The sequence below is a fragment of the Brachyhypopomus gauderio genome, chromosome 2 (genome assembly GCF_052324685.1).
Source record: "Brachyhypopomus gauderio isolate BG-103 chromosome 2, BGAUD_0.2, whole genome shotgun sequence".
Classification (NCBI taxonomy): Eukaryota; Metazoa; Chordata; class Actinopteri; order Gymnotiformes; family Hypopomidae; genus Brachyhypopomus; species Brachyhypopomus gauderio.
The window spans coordinates 22,992,945-23,007,789 of record NC_135212.1 but is presented as its reverse complement, the minus strand read 5'-3'; the positions used below and the strand labels follow the sequence as shown (position 1 = coordinate 23,007,789).

The window sequence follows — 14,845 nt, the reverse complement described above, 5'->3', positions numbered from 1 at the left end:
ACTGTCTAAACTCTCACTGAGGCCGTCTTTGTCCCTTTGTCCCCGCCGTGGCGTCCCCTCGTCCCCTGCAGGGAGCGCGTGGGTGGCACTGCTGCCAGTCTCACTCCAGTTCCTCGACTTGTTTTATTCACACTTTTCATCGACGAGTGCTTTATTACGAGGTGCAGGGATGGGCCGGTGGGATCGGCGTGAGGAGCCGCAGACACGCGTTTGGCGGAATCATATTAGCGGAGCTACAAAGCAGGAGCGGTCAGGTTGTTCTTAACCCCGCCGGTGGAGTGGCTCCTCCTGGACCCTCTACTCCACACGCCTACAGGTGACGGAAGAGTGCGCAAGTCTACTTCTGTACAAACTAGACCTTTTTATTAATTCGGTTCTTTTTAATAAAGCCTGTTCATTTTGGCTGCTTCTTTTGACACTCCGTGTATAATTGTAGGATTTTTCTTCACGTGAATGGCTTTCACTAAAGGGAGATCACCATAGCAAGGCCAATTTAAATTCCCGTCCATTGTTCAACTGTGTGCAGTTTTAAAACAAATAGCTTCATTATGGCTTAAGACTGGTGTCAGTTTGATCTTCTCTTTATATGCATGTTTAATAATTAGCCATATAAACGTGACGGTGATTTTTTTTTCGATTTAATCCAAAAATCTCTAACAATTGCAAAATGTCTCCACAATTTAGAGGGATCCATATTTTTAGGCCACTTTTCAATATGAAACAAGTATTCACTCCAAACCTTGACGAGTGTGTCATTTACTCAGTTGTTTAATCACGAACGCTTGCTGCTAATAAAAACACAAAGCACTTAGCGCAGAATTAGTTCCGTTACTGTGGAGGACGGGGACGGTAGACCAGTGTCCAGCCTCATTATCCGGACACTACCTGACAAGTTGGACACGATCTCTACATCCAAACGATGGACTCGGAATGGCTTTCCCATTTCTATTAGCGTTTAGACCATGTACATTCAGTACACTCGCGAGGGGGGTGCAAAAGGGAGATTGTTCTGGCAGGTTGGGTTTATCCCCTCATTTCTACGTTGCGTTTAGACATACGGCACCGAATTTCACCGGGCTTTTATCTTGTAGACCAAGTGTGTGCTGCTGAGCAAAAAATGAGCATTTGTGTGCGATTATGAATACCTGTGACAGATTCCTATTCCCGGCTCCCCAGGTGGAAATGAACGGGAGACATAGACCAGATCATTTGACTTTAGTGGTTAATGTTGCAGCTTTTGCAACAAGGGCAAAGGGCTTTGGCTTTCCTGCTGGGCTAGAATCAGATTTGCAGTCTCTCTCTCTCTCTCTCGGAAAGCGATAGTACCTGTCGGCCCGCCCACTGAGCTCAGGTGGCGCTGGATCAGCCCAGGAGCGAACCCACCCGGGACCGCAGCTGACACCATACGACGAAGGTCACTCGCAATCAGAGCAGACGAGCAGAGACCGCCCGCTGTGTGTGTGTGTGTTTGCTCGCGCACACCATACCGAGTGTTCCCTTTACCTCTGTTGAGTTTTCGTTCTTTTACACGACGGATTAAGATACAGTGGTGGCAAAAAGTAAGACACACTGCTTATGATGGCGCAGTATGGGAAAGGTGAATGAATTATTAAAGCGAGCCCCAGACATGCCTGAGGGACTGAGTTGCCTGCAGTGCTGTGTGTTAGACATGGTTCACATATCCCCGGTGGCAGAGTGGATGTGTGTATGTGGGTGGGTGAGAGTGTGAACCAGGTAGACTGGCTCCAGAGCAGGAAGTCTGGGTGCTGGCTGTTATGACAGAAACATGCTACCAAGGCTAAAGCTCAAGGCCCAGAAGTCCGGTGTAGCCTAAGTCTACGTGAGGCTCAGCGTAAACATTGTTTTCAGCCTGTAGCATTTTTGAAGCTACACTCTCCTGCTGAACTGTAGGTTACACCTAAAGCCTCAGCCCTTCTGATGTATCCACACCAAAACACATGGCAGACGTTTCATACAGCAGCATACATTTGCACAGCACTGCAAAGCTACAACCTGTTCAAATTTGATTTTGCTACATTCCAATTAAGATAGTGGTAGCTCATGAAATCATCATATACTTAACATCCAGCGCCTATCACATAAATCACTGCTTCCTTTCTGTGACTCTTCCCCGCTCTCCGTCGTTTGATTGACATATCCTCTGCTATCAGTGCAGACACACTCATTAGGCTCCTGATAAACAGGTTGAAGCGTGGCCGTCCAATTAGTGCTCAGCTGTGAGGTGCGGTGGTGGTGCTAAATGCCTCCTCGCTCGGCGCTGTGAAGGGTGGTACGTTCGGCACAGCCTGTGCTATTTCAGCCGGGCTGCTGGCTTTTCCCGGAGCCTCCGCAGAGGTGGGAGGCAGAGGGCTCCAGCAGCCGGGAGGCGTTGGGGAACGGCGCGCGGGAGGTGGAGCCCAGAGGCTGCTCCCGTCACAGCGCACCACCTCCCGAATTACACGCCGCTAGCATGGTGCTAATCGATGCAAATAGAATTCTGAAATATTAAAATCGCTGATGTCCTGCTAACATGCACTTGCGCATGCACGTACACACACACACATACGCACACACGCGCTGACAGAGGTTTTGCAGCTGAGGCTGTGATGGTCAGGAGGGACGTGGTGCAGTAATGTGGGCTGGGAGTGGTTTATGACACATTTATGTGGTTCCGCGGAGGTGGATGCCGGCTGCTGCATTACTGAGCATGTGAGTAGGCTTGTGGGGCAAGGCAACGCTGCCCACTGTGCAGTTCACCAGTCTCATCTCTCTCTCTCTCTCTCTCTCTCTCTCTCTCTCTCTCTCTCTCTCTCTCTCTCTCTCTTCCCCTCTCTCTCTCTCTCTCTCTCTCTCTCTCAGATCTTCTTAGTGACGGTGTGGCACTTTGAGTTGTTCATGCTCCCCCTCTTTCTGCTCCTGCTCTTCGGCTGGAAGTACGTGCGCATCATCCATGGGGTGGGCAGTCATCCCCAGGACCTGGTGAGAACTGTAGAAACCCCCCCCCCCCCCCCCCCCATGTGCCTCCTCGTCTTCACTCAATGCACACAACCCACCAGACTGGAGAAACACAAAGTTTGCACTTCCATACTGTCAAAGAAACTTACATTTAAAAAGACTCTTATTACAGATGAGCAAAGATTTAAAATGTTTAGGCCTTTAGGTTTAAAACCATACTCACCAATGTCCTTCAGAAAAAAAATATATATATAGGAAGAAAGGGGTTTGAGGCAAACTCAACAGGTGCAGGACTACACGTGTAGTTGGTTCACAATGATACTCAGCAAAGTAGTAACTGCAAAAATATGTCACACTATTGGTATTTTCCCAATGTGTAACATGTATATAATATAAAATATCTTCACATGCATGGCCTGGTAAGTCCTTTATCCTGGTATACATAGCAGAGGTGTATCCCAGATAGTTCCTTTTCTCCGACCTAATCACTATAAAAATCTAAAAGACAAGCTTAGAGCTTTCCTGCAAAATGTCCATGACTGTAGCCACACTTTTATGGACATGAAACACATCACACGCATGTGTTAATGCTCTTCAAAGACTTATTTGATGTTAGCATTGTGGATTTGCTAATGGAATGACCTCCATTACCACTGCTGGGGTAACCATGTTTGCCACGCGTCGTCCCTGGCCAGATCCCCTCCAATGCTTTGAGCCATGTTCTGTGCTCTCATTGGCCATGTCTCTGTATGAAGGCGGGGCTGTGTACTCTGGACAGCGTTAAAGCATGGGTGCAATACAGTCACCCTGCCATGACTCCCCAACACACACACATATACACACACACACACACACACACACACACACACACACACACACACACACACACACACACACACACACACACACACACATACACACACACAGGGCACCACTCCCCGCCTCAGTCACGTCCCATACCCAAGCAAAGACGTGCATGACTTGATCTAAAGTGATCCAGGCATGGGCAACCCAAATTAAATGTTTTTCATTTTCCCCCTCCCCCTTCTGTTTTGTGTGTGTGTGTGTGTGTGTGTGTGTGTGTTTATGTTGTGATGAGATTGCTCGGAAGTGACACAGCTCTTGTGAAGAAGACCCCTCTCACTCACCTTTCCTTTTTGTGTGAGGTCACCCCTGTGATGTAGTTGCTATGGCAACGGGCCTCTCCCAATAGGGGTGTATATACAAGAGAAGGTTTTCATTACGAGGTGTTTGTTAGAAATAGAGAAGAAGAAGAAGAAAAAAAAAACCCAACTCCGGCGTGTCCGTGTCTCCACTGTACACTCTCTGCACACTCTTCTAACTCCCTGTCCCTCTCTTCCAGGAGAGCATGTCCCTGGCCGAGGATGAAGACGAGGATGAAAAGGTACTTCATTCTTTTTTTTTAAAAATCTCATCCTGGGTTTCTCTTTTGCCGGCTTTTTGATTAGGCGCAGGCGTGGAGTTCGCTGGGCTCGGGTTCTGACCCCTCCACGCAGGTCCGCGCTGTTCTCCCGCTGGCCCAAACTCACGGCGTCCCGAGTTAAGCGAGCTGGAAACGAGGACAGACGCCGGTGCCGTCTCGGCGAGCACATTCTCCCTCTAGTAGTTTCAGGCCGGTCTCCCGGGAACACTCGCTCACACGACAAATGGATTCAGTTGCTTTGCTGCACTTCTTTGAAACACAGAAATAAGCACAGAACGGAATCATTAATTGAAGTGGGCCTTCCGCTGGGGGAATAGATGCACGGTGAAAATTTCACACCAGACATGTCTAAATAGGAAGGCTGGTCTTTAACTGAACTTGGGGTAAATAAATGAATCGTGTCTCATTTTCTTTATTTATATGAAGGGCAAAAAGCTTTTGCAGGCCCGTGGTAGGTCGTTAGGCGTATAGGCTAATACACTGTAGCCAATTTGAAATTATACTCATTGTTTCACAATCCATCTGCAAATTCCCTAGAAAAAGCTGATCATCACTTGGAAATTTCAGTTGGTTCTGTGTGTAGTTTAATATGCTGTGGTAGTCCAACACTCCTCATTGGTAGACATTAAAAGGGCCTGGCTGATTAAATTTGTGCTGTCGCAGACATAGCACATAATCATATTAGCATGTGCCGTCTGGTCCGGGGAGGAATGAGTTAACAGGACGCTGGCGTGTTATTGCTTTCTGACTGGGATGTGTGGATGTGTGGGGCCCGAAGCCTCTGAGCACTGACCCCAGCACTACACAGCTACAGGATGGGGATTCATATCCATAATGTGCTAAATATATTCTGTTGTGATGACTGCGGGCTAACTTCATCTACCGAGAGGAACCCCTCTGTTAAAAACAGGTCCCTCTTCCAAATCATGTCTGAGCCGAGCAGCTAATTCGAGAATGAAACCCATTATGTGTGTGCGCGTGAGCACATTAGCTGATGCCCAGTAGCTAAACAATTGTAATAAATCTTTGGGGGAGAAGACACAACAGCCAAAGAGAAAGCAACGGTATGGCTATTACACACGGCCCCTATGAACACTGCATGCAAATGTGTGTGTGTGTGTGTGTGTGTATGTGTGTGTGTGTGTGTGTGTGTGTGTGTGTGTGTGTTTGTGTGTGTTTTAAGACGCGAAAATAATAATAGTTTAATTCGTTATCCACAAATCAGTTTAGTTTATCTAATTACTTTTGATTTTAGTCATTAAAAAATTAAACAAAAATTTACCAGTTCAGTTTTAAGTACCAGTGAACAAATAAGACGTTTTATTAAAAGCTATGACTATTGGACTTCTAATGTTTAGTATGTTACTAAGTCCTTTTGCATTATGTGAAAATTAAACATGTCCTTTCCTTTACTTAATTAAGTCTATGTTTCGTTCTAAGCTGTCTACTCTAATTTAACGTGGCCTGTTTCAGAGTGCTGGTCTGAGTCTAAGCTACGTCTTTTAAATTCGATATCATAGAGCTAGATCAAGCGTTCCACCTCCTATCAAAGGCATCGCGGCTAATGTTTGGGGTGAAAGAATGATCGGTGTTAAATTTGATGGCTTCAAAGGCTTCCCTTTCTCCCATGTCCTCTGGTTAAGACGGGAATAAAGGGTATCCCCTCTGAGAAGGTTACGATTACCACTCTTCTTTTTCTTTCGGTGCTTTCCCCCGGAGGAGGAGAATATGTAAACGTCCTGCCGAGCAGGCCGGCTGCAGAGGAATGAGGCTAAAGAAAGCTGATAGGAGAGGCCGTGTTACAACCGAAATAACACACAACACATCTGCTCCGTGGGTATAAATCTGTCCTGGGGGAGAGAGCGAGAGAAGCAGTCATGTGAGCAGGCGATGTGACTTCCTTTAGCCTGAGGTACCTCAGGCAGAGTGTGCACACAACCACTGGTTTAATCACACCGAAACGCAGGCAGAACGGAAGCAGTCCACTGTCCCAGATGACAGGAGTCCTGGTGCTGCTTGGTTCTCAGGTCCAGTCTTGCCTGACATGGCCGGAAGTTTGCCGAGATCTGACCCCAATCCCCAACATGCAAGGAACACACACACACACACACACACACACACACACACACACCAAACCTTTTCACCCTGCTATCACCTTCAACATGGAGCACAAGACCGAATGCTAATGTGATGCTGGGCTGTGCTGACTGGCGCTGCACAGGCTGGGGTTTCTGGGAGTCTCGCCTGTGCACACACGGACACAGCTGCCTTTCATTTAGGTGGGCAGCTCGTGTCTCTGTGGAATAAGTGAGTTGTGAATATTTGTGATGGCTTCAAATGAATATTCAAATTTTATATCGTTTACCTAAATTAAAGGAATGTTTGTTAAATGAGTTTTTTTTTTTTTTGCGGATTTCTGATTGTGCCCGATGCTGCTGTGAAACCGTATTTTCTGTTTACCTTTGTACTTCGGACCAAATCTTTTCTTCCACCTCAAAAGCCAATGATCAGGATTTCATGAGAAATGACACGTTTTCTAATCAACAGAAAGGAACAGCTCATGCCTGTCTCACCTAAACCCTCCCCTCTCTCCTCAGCATCCTGCTCAAAAATGTTGTTTTCCAGGAGAACAGAACAGTTTGCAAAGAACATGAGGAAATGCCCACAGATGGAGGGGAAAAACCCATCAAACGAGTAGAGGAAGATGTGTGGTCCATGGTGGTAGCAGGACTTCAAGGGTGTGGTGCTTTGGAAGATGAAATCCAACATTCTGTAGATCCTACTGATGTTGGGCCCATGAACGATTCACTCTCTAGTTTGTTTGCCCTTATTAGCATGAAAGCCGATGCACCGATATGGAGACGGCATGTTCGGCGGAAATGACACACTTATGTCCTTTTCCTTCCTGTTTGGTGCTGCACTGTAGATCAGACTGCCGGAAAACAATATTTTTGAGCACACGGTGGTTGGTGGGACAGAGCATTGTGTGTGCGGCGGTGTGTCCCCCTGCTCTGGGGGACGTCCCCCCGTCTGTGTGGACGGGGACGGGGAGAGGCAGCAGGGTGGTGTTGAGGGCCTTCTCCTGAGGACACCTCGCCATGGCCTGTAAACACCCGCTCAGTATTCCCGGGGAGGGGGGAGGGGGGGTTACGGACACATTTTAAACAAACACACACGCCACATGTCCTCCACTCAATCACACACTTCTCCTTCTCCCAGCCCTCTCCCTTTGACTCTCCCTCGCTCTCATCATTCCTGTCATTACTCTCCCCTTTTGATGTGTGGCTTCTTGGTTCTCTTTAGCCTGTATTACTCCTGTTATCTGCAGTGTGTCTGTGGCTCTGCGGACACACTCCCCTCAGCCCACTCCTCCTCTGGGGTGAACTCCACACCAGGCCTTCAGCGCTGGAGGAATCTCTGATGTGATCACGCAGCTTTGGACTTCAGATTATACCGGCAATCTTCCCTGAGTAAAATGGATTTTTTTTCTTCTGTCTCTCTTTTCCCCTCAGACGGTCCATTTGCTTCATGTCTCTGCATTACACTGCAACCCAATACTCCATACAAAATGACAGTGGGATTCCCCATCCTTCTCATATTAAGTAAAAACACAGCTCTGCGTTATAAGATGCTGCAAGTTCACTCACAGAAGATCACAGGCAATAATAGATTTACCCACAGCATCCAACACTTCACTCAATCTCACTGTTAGCCCTAACACCAGGAAGTGTGATGCATGCTGGTGTTCACTCTAAATAAAACCACACACACACACACACACACACACACACACACACACACACACACACACACACACACACACACACACACAAGCCTGCACTTGCCCAGTGGACATTTGTGGATTGGACACCGTCTCGAGTGCTCGAGCCGTTTGGATACTTCTCTCCCAGCCCTCTCCGGCTCTGCCGGCTTCCTGATTGCCGATGGCCATTTTCACGTCTCTTTCTTTTCCCACTTAATGCAGGATTGTGATGCACCTCTATTGTTTGTGGCTGACAAAAGCTGAAATTCTCCTGGCAGCGACTATGACAGCTCAGGGGACGTCTCTTCATTTTCCTTCTCTCCTCCAACACGGAGGACACGTGGAGATGCAGTAGCTCATTATATGCCATTGAGTAGATGAATTACTCCTGATGGCACACTGGAAATAAGCTGCTCTTTATGTTGCGTTCCCAACCGCTGACATCTCCCATCACTGTTTCCCCCCCTCTTCAGGAATCAGAGAAAAGAGGCTTGATGGAGAAAATCCATATGGTCCAGGAGATTGTGCTGACAGTCCAGAACGTTCTAGATGAAGTAGCATGCATAGGAGAAAGAGTGAAGAAGTAAGCACTCAACTTTCTACCTGTCATTCAGTTCCACGTAATGGATCACACACACCACTGGGCCTTATAAAAAAAAACACCCTTGACTTAAAAAAAATTTAAAAAGGCATTTTAGCACCTTTGCTGAGATGATTCTCATTTCACACAAACGTGCTAACATTAAAGAGCTTGCTCTCTTCTGCCAGTATATTAGGCTGTTGTATGTTAATTAGCAGTAAATGATGATCACCAGCAGTTCTCACAGTCCTCTAGCTGCAGGTGAGATGGTATACCTGTTAGCCTTCTTGAAGACATCTGTAGCAACAAATGCTTAACAAATTTTCTTAGTAGTAAGTATTCTAAAGTCTAATTATATTTTATTTCCAGCACCTTCAACTGGTCAGTGCCGTTCTTATCCACGCTGGCCTGCTGCGTTCTGTTCATCGCCACGGTTACCCTCTACTACATCCCCCTGCGCTACGTTGTGCTGCTGTGGGGTGAGTTAGACAGCGTCTGGGTTTCTACCTTCAGAAGGAGATGTTGGCAGAGCGGTGGGGCTCTTGATTCGGGCTGGCAGTACTTACTGACAGCTGACTGTGAGCATTTGCAAAGTCGTCCATTTGAGCCGCACTGGCCGCGTTAGCAGATCAGAATCGCGGAATTCGATACGGTGCTGGAAAGTGTGCTGGATGCGAATGGCAGTCTTAGGCCTCCTGAGGTATAGCGCAAGCTCCCATTACACACCTGGGGTGAACGCCTTCCCCCCTGTGTGCACTGCCAATGCAACATGTAGAAAAGGAGAAAATCGATAAAATACCTGACTAAATGCTGACAACAGCCTACCTCAGGTCATTTCAGCGTAATCATTGTTCCTGATAATCTAATATTTTATTGCAGCGGTGGTTAAAGCAATACACTTTTTTTCGCACTTGCCTGAGAGGGAGGAAGCAGTCTAAATCTGCACTGGAGAATTTAGATTGATGTCAGTTGGCAGGAAGTCTTATGTAGGCAGTACAGCCACCACGCCTATCAAACATGAATTACATAATCTGATCAAATTCTGTATAGTTTGACATTATACATATAGTGTTTTTCCCTCTCTGTCATAAATAATAGTTGCAGATGTATGATAAGATATTAATACATTCTTGTTTATGCAGGCGTTAACAAATTTACCAAGAAACTCCGCGACCCACATGGCGTTGCCAATAACAAACTGCTGGATTTTCTTCAGAGAGTGCCATCTGACGTTCAGAAGGTAAGGTGCATTTATCCATAGAGACGTGGTGAAGGATATGTCCTCAGTCTTTCTTTGATTATTAATGTATTTACACCTATAAACCTATAAAACCTATAAAACAGGGCACAGATCAAAGGTCGGGGGTGACAGAGTTGAGCCGAAGACGTTCTCTGCTGGTCAGGGATTTTGGCAGGCCAATATTTCCTGATGAGGCAGCGTGGTCCATCAGCAGTGAGTCTGGGAAACACGGTAGTTCTGTTGGGCAGATGAAATGCTGGAAGACATTGGCTGTGTTCGAAATAGCCTACTACATACTGCATACTAATTTGGGAGCCAAGCAGTATGCCAGTAGTATGTAGTAGGCTATTTCGAACACAGCCGTTGCTTCATTTTCAGGCTTTCTGAAGTTTCTCTTTAGGATTGGATTAACCATCTTATTTTGATCACTGCGTTTGAATAGAATGAATGAAGAATTCTGGCTATGAATTCTAATTTGACATGAACTATCAGAGACGTCTCCATTGCTAGAATACATGACTGTTATTAATGTATTACACAGGAAGGGTGGTTTCTCTCTGTCATCAAATACACATAGAGGAAAAAGGCTTGCGTGCAAATTGACTACAAAAATGGATAAGTTTGTCATTTTCAAACCTCTATTCCAAATATGATGTGAACCACCCAAATCAACGGCACATTACAAAGGCTCAAATTGACTCCTGTCTTGCTTTAAAAAACAAAAAACCAAACACCTTGGCAATTAGTGCTTGTGCAGTTCTTCAAACGTGAAGCCTCAAAACTGGACTTCTGACGGCAGCTCCTCTGTCCTAAAATAAGAAGCATCTGTCAGTTCTGAGGCCGGTTTCATGTTCTGATGCAGCCGACGGATCCTTTGTTCCTGCTCTCTCGCCATCTCCCCGTTCCCGTAATCACGGCCTAGTAATTAGTGTGCACTCCTCTCCTTTAGCGCAACACCACCAGGTTATTGTTTGGGGGGGAAACAAACAAGAAAAGCAGTTTGACTTTTCATGCACAAGTCCAATCAACTGAATTTGTGATTTTGTTTTGCCCATTTTCTTTTTCCTCCTTGATGCTTCACACTGGCTGCGCTGTGCAGTGCAGCAGGACAGTGAGAGACTGTAGCAGGACAGTGAGAGACTGTAGCAGGACAGTGAGAGACTGTAGCAGGACAATGAGAGACTGTAGCAGGACAATGAGAGACTACAGCAGGACAGTGAGAGACTACAGCAGGACAGGGAGAGACTGTAGCAGGACAGTGAGAGACTGCAGCAGGACAATGAGAGACTGCAGCAGGACAGTGAGAGACTACAGCAGGACAGTGAGAGACTGTAGCAGGACAGTGAGAGACTGTAGCAGGACAATGAGAGACTGTAACAGGACAGTGAGAGACTGCAGCAGGACAATGAGAGACTGCAGCAGGACAGTGAGAGACTACAGCAGGACAATGAGAGACTGCAGCAGGACACTGTGAGAGACTACAGCAGGACAGTGAGAGACTGTAGCAGGACAATGAGAGACTGTAGCAGGACAGTGAGAGACTACAGCAGGACAGTGAGAGACTGCAGCAGGACAATGAGAGACTGTAGCAGGACAGTGAGAGACTGTAGCAGGACAATGAGAGACTGTAGCAGGACAGTGAGAGACTGCAGCAGGACAATGAGAGACTGCAGCAGGACAGTGAGAGACTGTAGCAGGACAATGAGAGACTGTAGCAGGACAGTGAGAGACTGTAGCAGGACAGTGAGAGACTGCAGCAGGACAATGAGAGACTGTAGCAGGACAGTGAGAGACTGTAGCAGGATAGTGAGAGACTGTGGCAGGATAGTGAGAGACTACAGCAGGATAGTGAGAGACTGTAGCAGGACAGTGAGAGACTGCGGCAGGACAGTGAGAGACTGCGGCAGGACAGTGAGAGACAGCAGCAGGACAATGAGAGACTGTAGCAGGACAGTGAGAGACTGTAGCAGGACAATGAGAGACTGTAGCAGGACAGTGAGAGACTACAGCAGGACAATGAGAGACTACAGCAGGACAGTGAGAGACTGTAGCAGGACAATGAGAGACTGTAGCAGGACAGTGAGAGACTGTAGCAGGACAGTGAGAGACTGCAGCAGGACAATGAGAGACTGTAGCAGGACAGTGAGAGACTGTAGCAGGATAGAGAGAGACTGTGGCAGGATAGTGAGAGACTACAGCAGGATAGTGAGAGACTGTAGCAGGACAGTGAGAGACTGCGGCAGGACAGTGAGAGACTGCAGCAGGACAGTGGGAGACTGCAGCAAGACAGTGAGAGACTACAGCAGGACAGTGAGAGACTGCAGCAGGACACTGTGAGACTACAGGAGAACAGTGAGAGACTGCAGCAGGACACTGTGAGACTGCAGCAGGACACTGAGAGACCACAGCAGGACAGTGAGATACAGTAGCAGGACACTGAGAGTCTGCAGCAGGACACTGTGAGACTACAGCAGGACAGTGAGAGACTGTAGCAGGACAGTCAGAGACTGCAGCAGGACAGTCAGAGACTACAGCAGGACACTGTGAGACTGCAGCAGGACACTGAGAGACTACAGCAGGATAGTGAGAGACTGTAGCAGGACAGTGAGGGACTGCAGCAGGACAGTGAGAGACTGTAGCAGGACAGTGGGAGACTGCAGCAGGACAGTGAGAGACTACAGCAGGATAGTGAGAGACTACAGCAGGACAGTGAGAGACTGCAGCAGGACAGTGAGAGACTGCAGCAGGGCAATGAGAGACTGCAGCAGGATAGTGAGAGACAGCAGCAGGACACTGAGACTACAGCAGGACACTGAGAGACTGCAGCAGGACAGTGAGAGATTGCAGCAGGATAGTGAGAGACTGCAACAGGACACTGTGAGACTACAGCAGGACAGTGAGAGACATTAGCAGGACAGTGAGAGACTGCAGCAGGACATTGTGAGACTGCAGCAGGACAGTGAGAAACTGTAGCAGGACAATGAGAGACTGCCTCAGTGTGGGCCTAGTTTGCGTGGCTCGAGCTGCAAAATCTAGAATTATTCCCCTTGTCTGTAATTTTTTTGTTCTTTAATGCATTAAAATGAGGAGAAAAATAATATAATTCATTGTCAAGGTCAATAATAGCCTGAGCAAATATCCGTCTATCTGCAGTTGAAAATCTTTTTTTTTTCCAGAGAAAGGCCCGAGTGGAAGGATACTGAAATGCAAATCTGTTTAATTCATAGCATTTAACTTGCACGATACATTGAACACTGGGTCTGGCATTTATTTAAAACTTGAAGTTAACGTTGTGCGGTGTGTAGCGTTGCGGGGGAGGCGTATAACGGAAACCTGTGGAGAGCAGCTCTGACATAGGCTGAAGCTCGGTGGGACGGTGCAGAAAGGAGGCGGGGAGCAGAGGTCGGAGTTCAAGGTCGCCGTGATGAAAGGCAACAGCCAGGCGTGCATTTGCGCGAGACCAGGAGGGAGTGCGTGATCATCCATAACGGCAGTGCCCAGAGACTCGCGAGCTCAGACGCAAAAGTCCTGCCTACGAGGTGCTATAATTAGGTCTCGCACAAAAGTTTCCTCAGGAAGGACGCAACTCACAGCTGGGTGGGACGGCAGGGCTGCTCAGACGCTTCACATCAGCGCGCGATCCAGTTCGTCAGGCCACGCAGGAGATGTTGGGCTTGGGGTGCGGGGGAGGGGGGTGGGGGGGGTGGGACGCCGGTGTTGCTGCTGCATCGGTGAGGAACCCTTGACTTTTCAAATCCGTCCTCCTTGTGATTAATCCCCTCTGCTCCTGTGTTTAAAAAATGATTCATTACAGGCGTGTCCGCCTCGCCTTCCCCCTGCAAGCAGCTCTCCCCAGGGGAGCCATTACAGCGCGCTGGCCTCGGCTCCGATTACCTGCCTCCCACTTCAGTGCTGTTTGTTTTTACAGGTGCAGTACAGCGAGCTGAGAGCCCCTGGCGTCCCGAGCGCCCAGAAGAAGAGACGCTAGCGGCCACGCTCCCGCACCCTGCTGGACACGCCCCCTCACCCTGCTGGAGACGCACATGAGAGGCTTCGGATCAGCCCCGGGTGACCCACCACGACCCTCCCAGGGCAAACTGGTGGGCATCTCCCGAAGGGATTCGTCACTCCCGCAGTCCCTTGTGTCCCTTCACATTGTGTGTGTGTGTGTGTGTGTGTGTGTGTGTGTGTGTGTGTGTGTGTGTGTGTAGCGATAGGAGGTTGTACTTCTCCGTGATTCTCCTGATCATGAGATGTTGTTCCCTGGCCAAAGATATGGCCTACACTAGTGCTATGTTAATGATTTGGGGGAAACCTATTTTGTTCGTTCAACAAAGTACACAGGTGACATACTTTTCTAATTCTAAATCAGAAGATTAATTTGACTACTGCCTGTACTTTTTGTGCATACATTATATGGAAAATATATGGAAAATATGTTACACTCCCTTGCCTGCATCATCAGAAATGGTGAAGGACTTTCAAATACCAGTTATACGTATTTATTACATATAGCAATGTAATCTATAGCCTATTAAAATTTATTCTGATTGAGATATGGTTCATAAGATGTTATCAAACTTCTTTGTATCTATATGTGTTTTGTATTTTGTTAAAAGATGACACACACAAGAACTGTTTGAGACAACTAATGGTTTGACTTCTTGAGTGTGTTTGTTCATCGCACACGTCCGCCGCGCTGCATTAGCCGTGGAGGATCCTTTCAGTGTGTAAACAGAGCTGCGTGGCGAGCCGGGATGATTACCCAGCCCTCCCCTCCTTTTGAGCGGGGCCGTGGCCGACCGGCCGCCCGCCCGCCGTGCTCCACATCAAAGACCCCCACGCTGCCGGTGCAGCAGGCTA

The 14,845-nt window shown here is 47.8% G+C and overlaps 1 protein-coding gene across 2 annotated transcripts in view; it reads left to right on the top strand.

Annotated features, from left to right (window-relative positions):
* mctp2a (multiple C2 domains, transmembrane 2a) overlaps positions 1-14,536 on the top strand; it is a 37,475-nt gene extending 22,939 nt beyond the window's left edge. For both annotated transcript variants that reach the window (XM_076991413.1, XM_076991403.1), the window contains exons 18-23: positions 2,860-2,979; positions 4,319-4,360; positions 8,636-8,745; positions 9,112-9,221; positions 9,885-9,982; positions 13,911-14,536. In XM_076991413.1, coding sequence (XP_076847528.1) covers positions 2,860-2,979; positions 4,319-4,360; positions 8,636-8,745; positions 9,112-9,221; positions 9,885-9,982; positions 13,911-13,970 — 540 coding nt within the window. In that variant the 3' untranslated portion in view covers positions 13,971-14,536. The remainder of the gene's footprint in view (positions 1-2,859; positions 2,980-4,318; positions 4,361-8,635; positions 8,746-9,111; positions 9,222-9,884; positions 9,983-13,910) is intronic.
* The last annotated feature ends 309 nt before the right edge of the window (positions 14,537-14,845 follow it).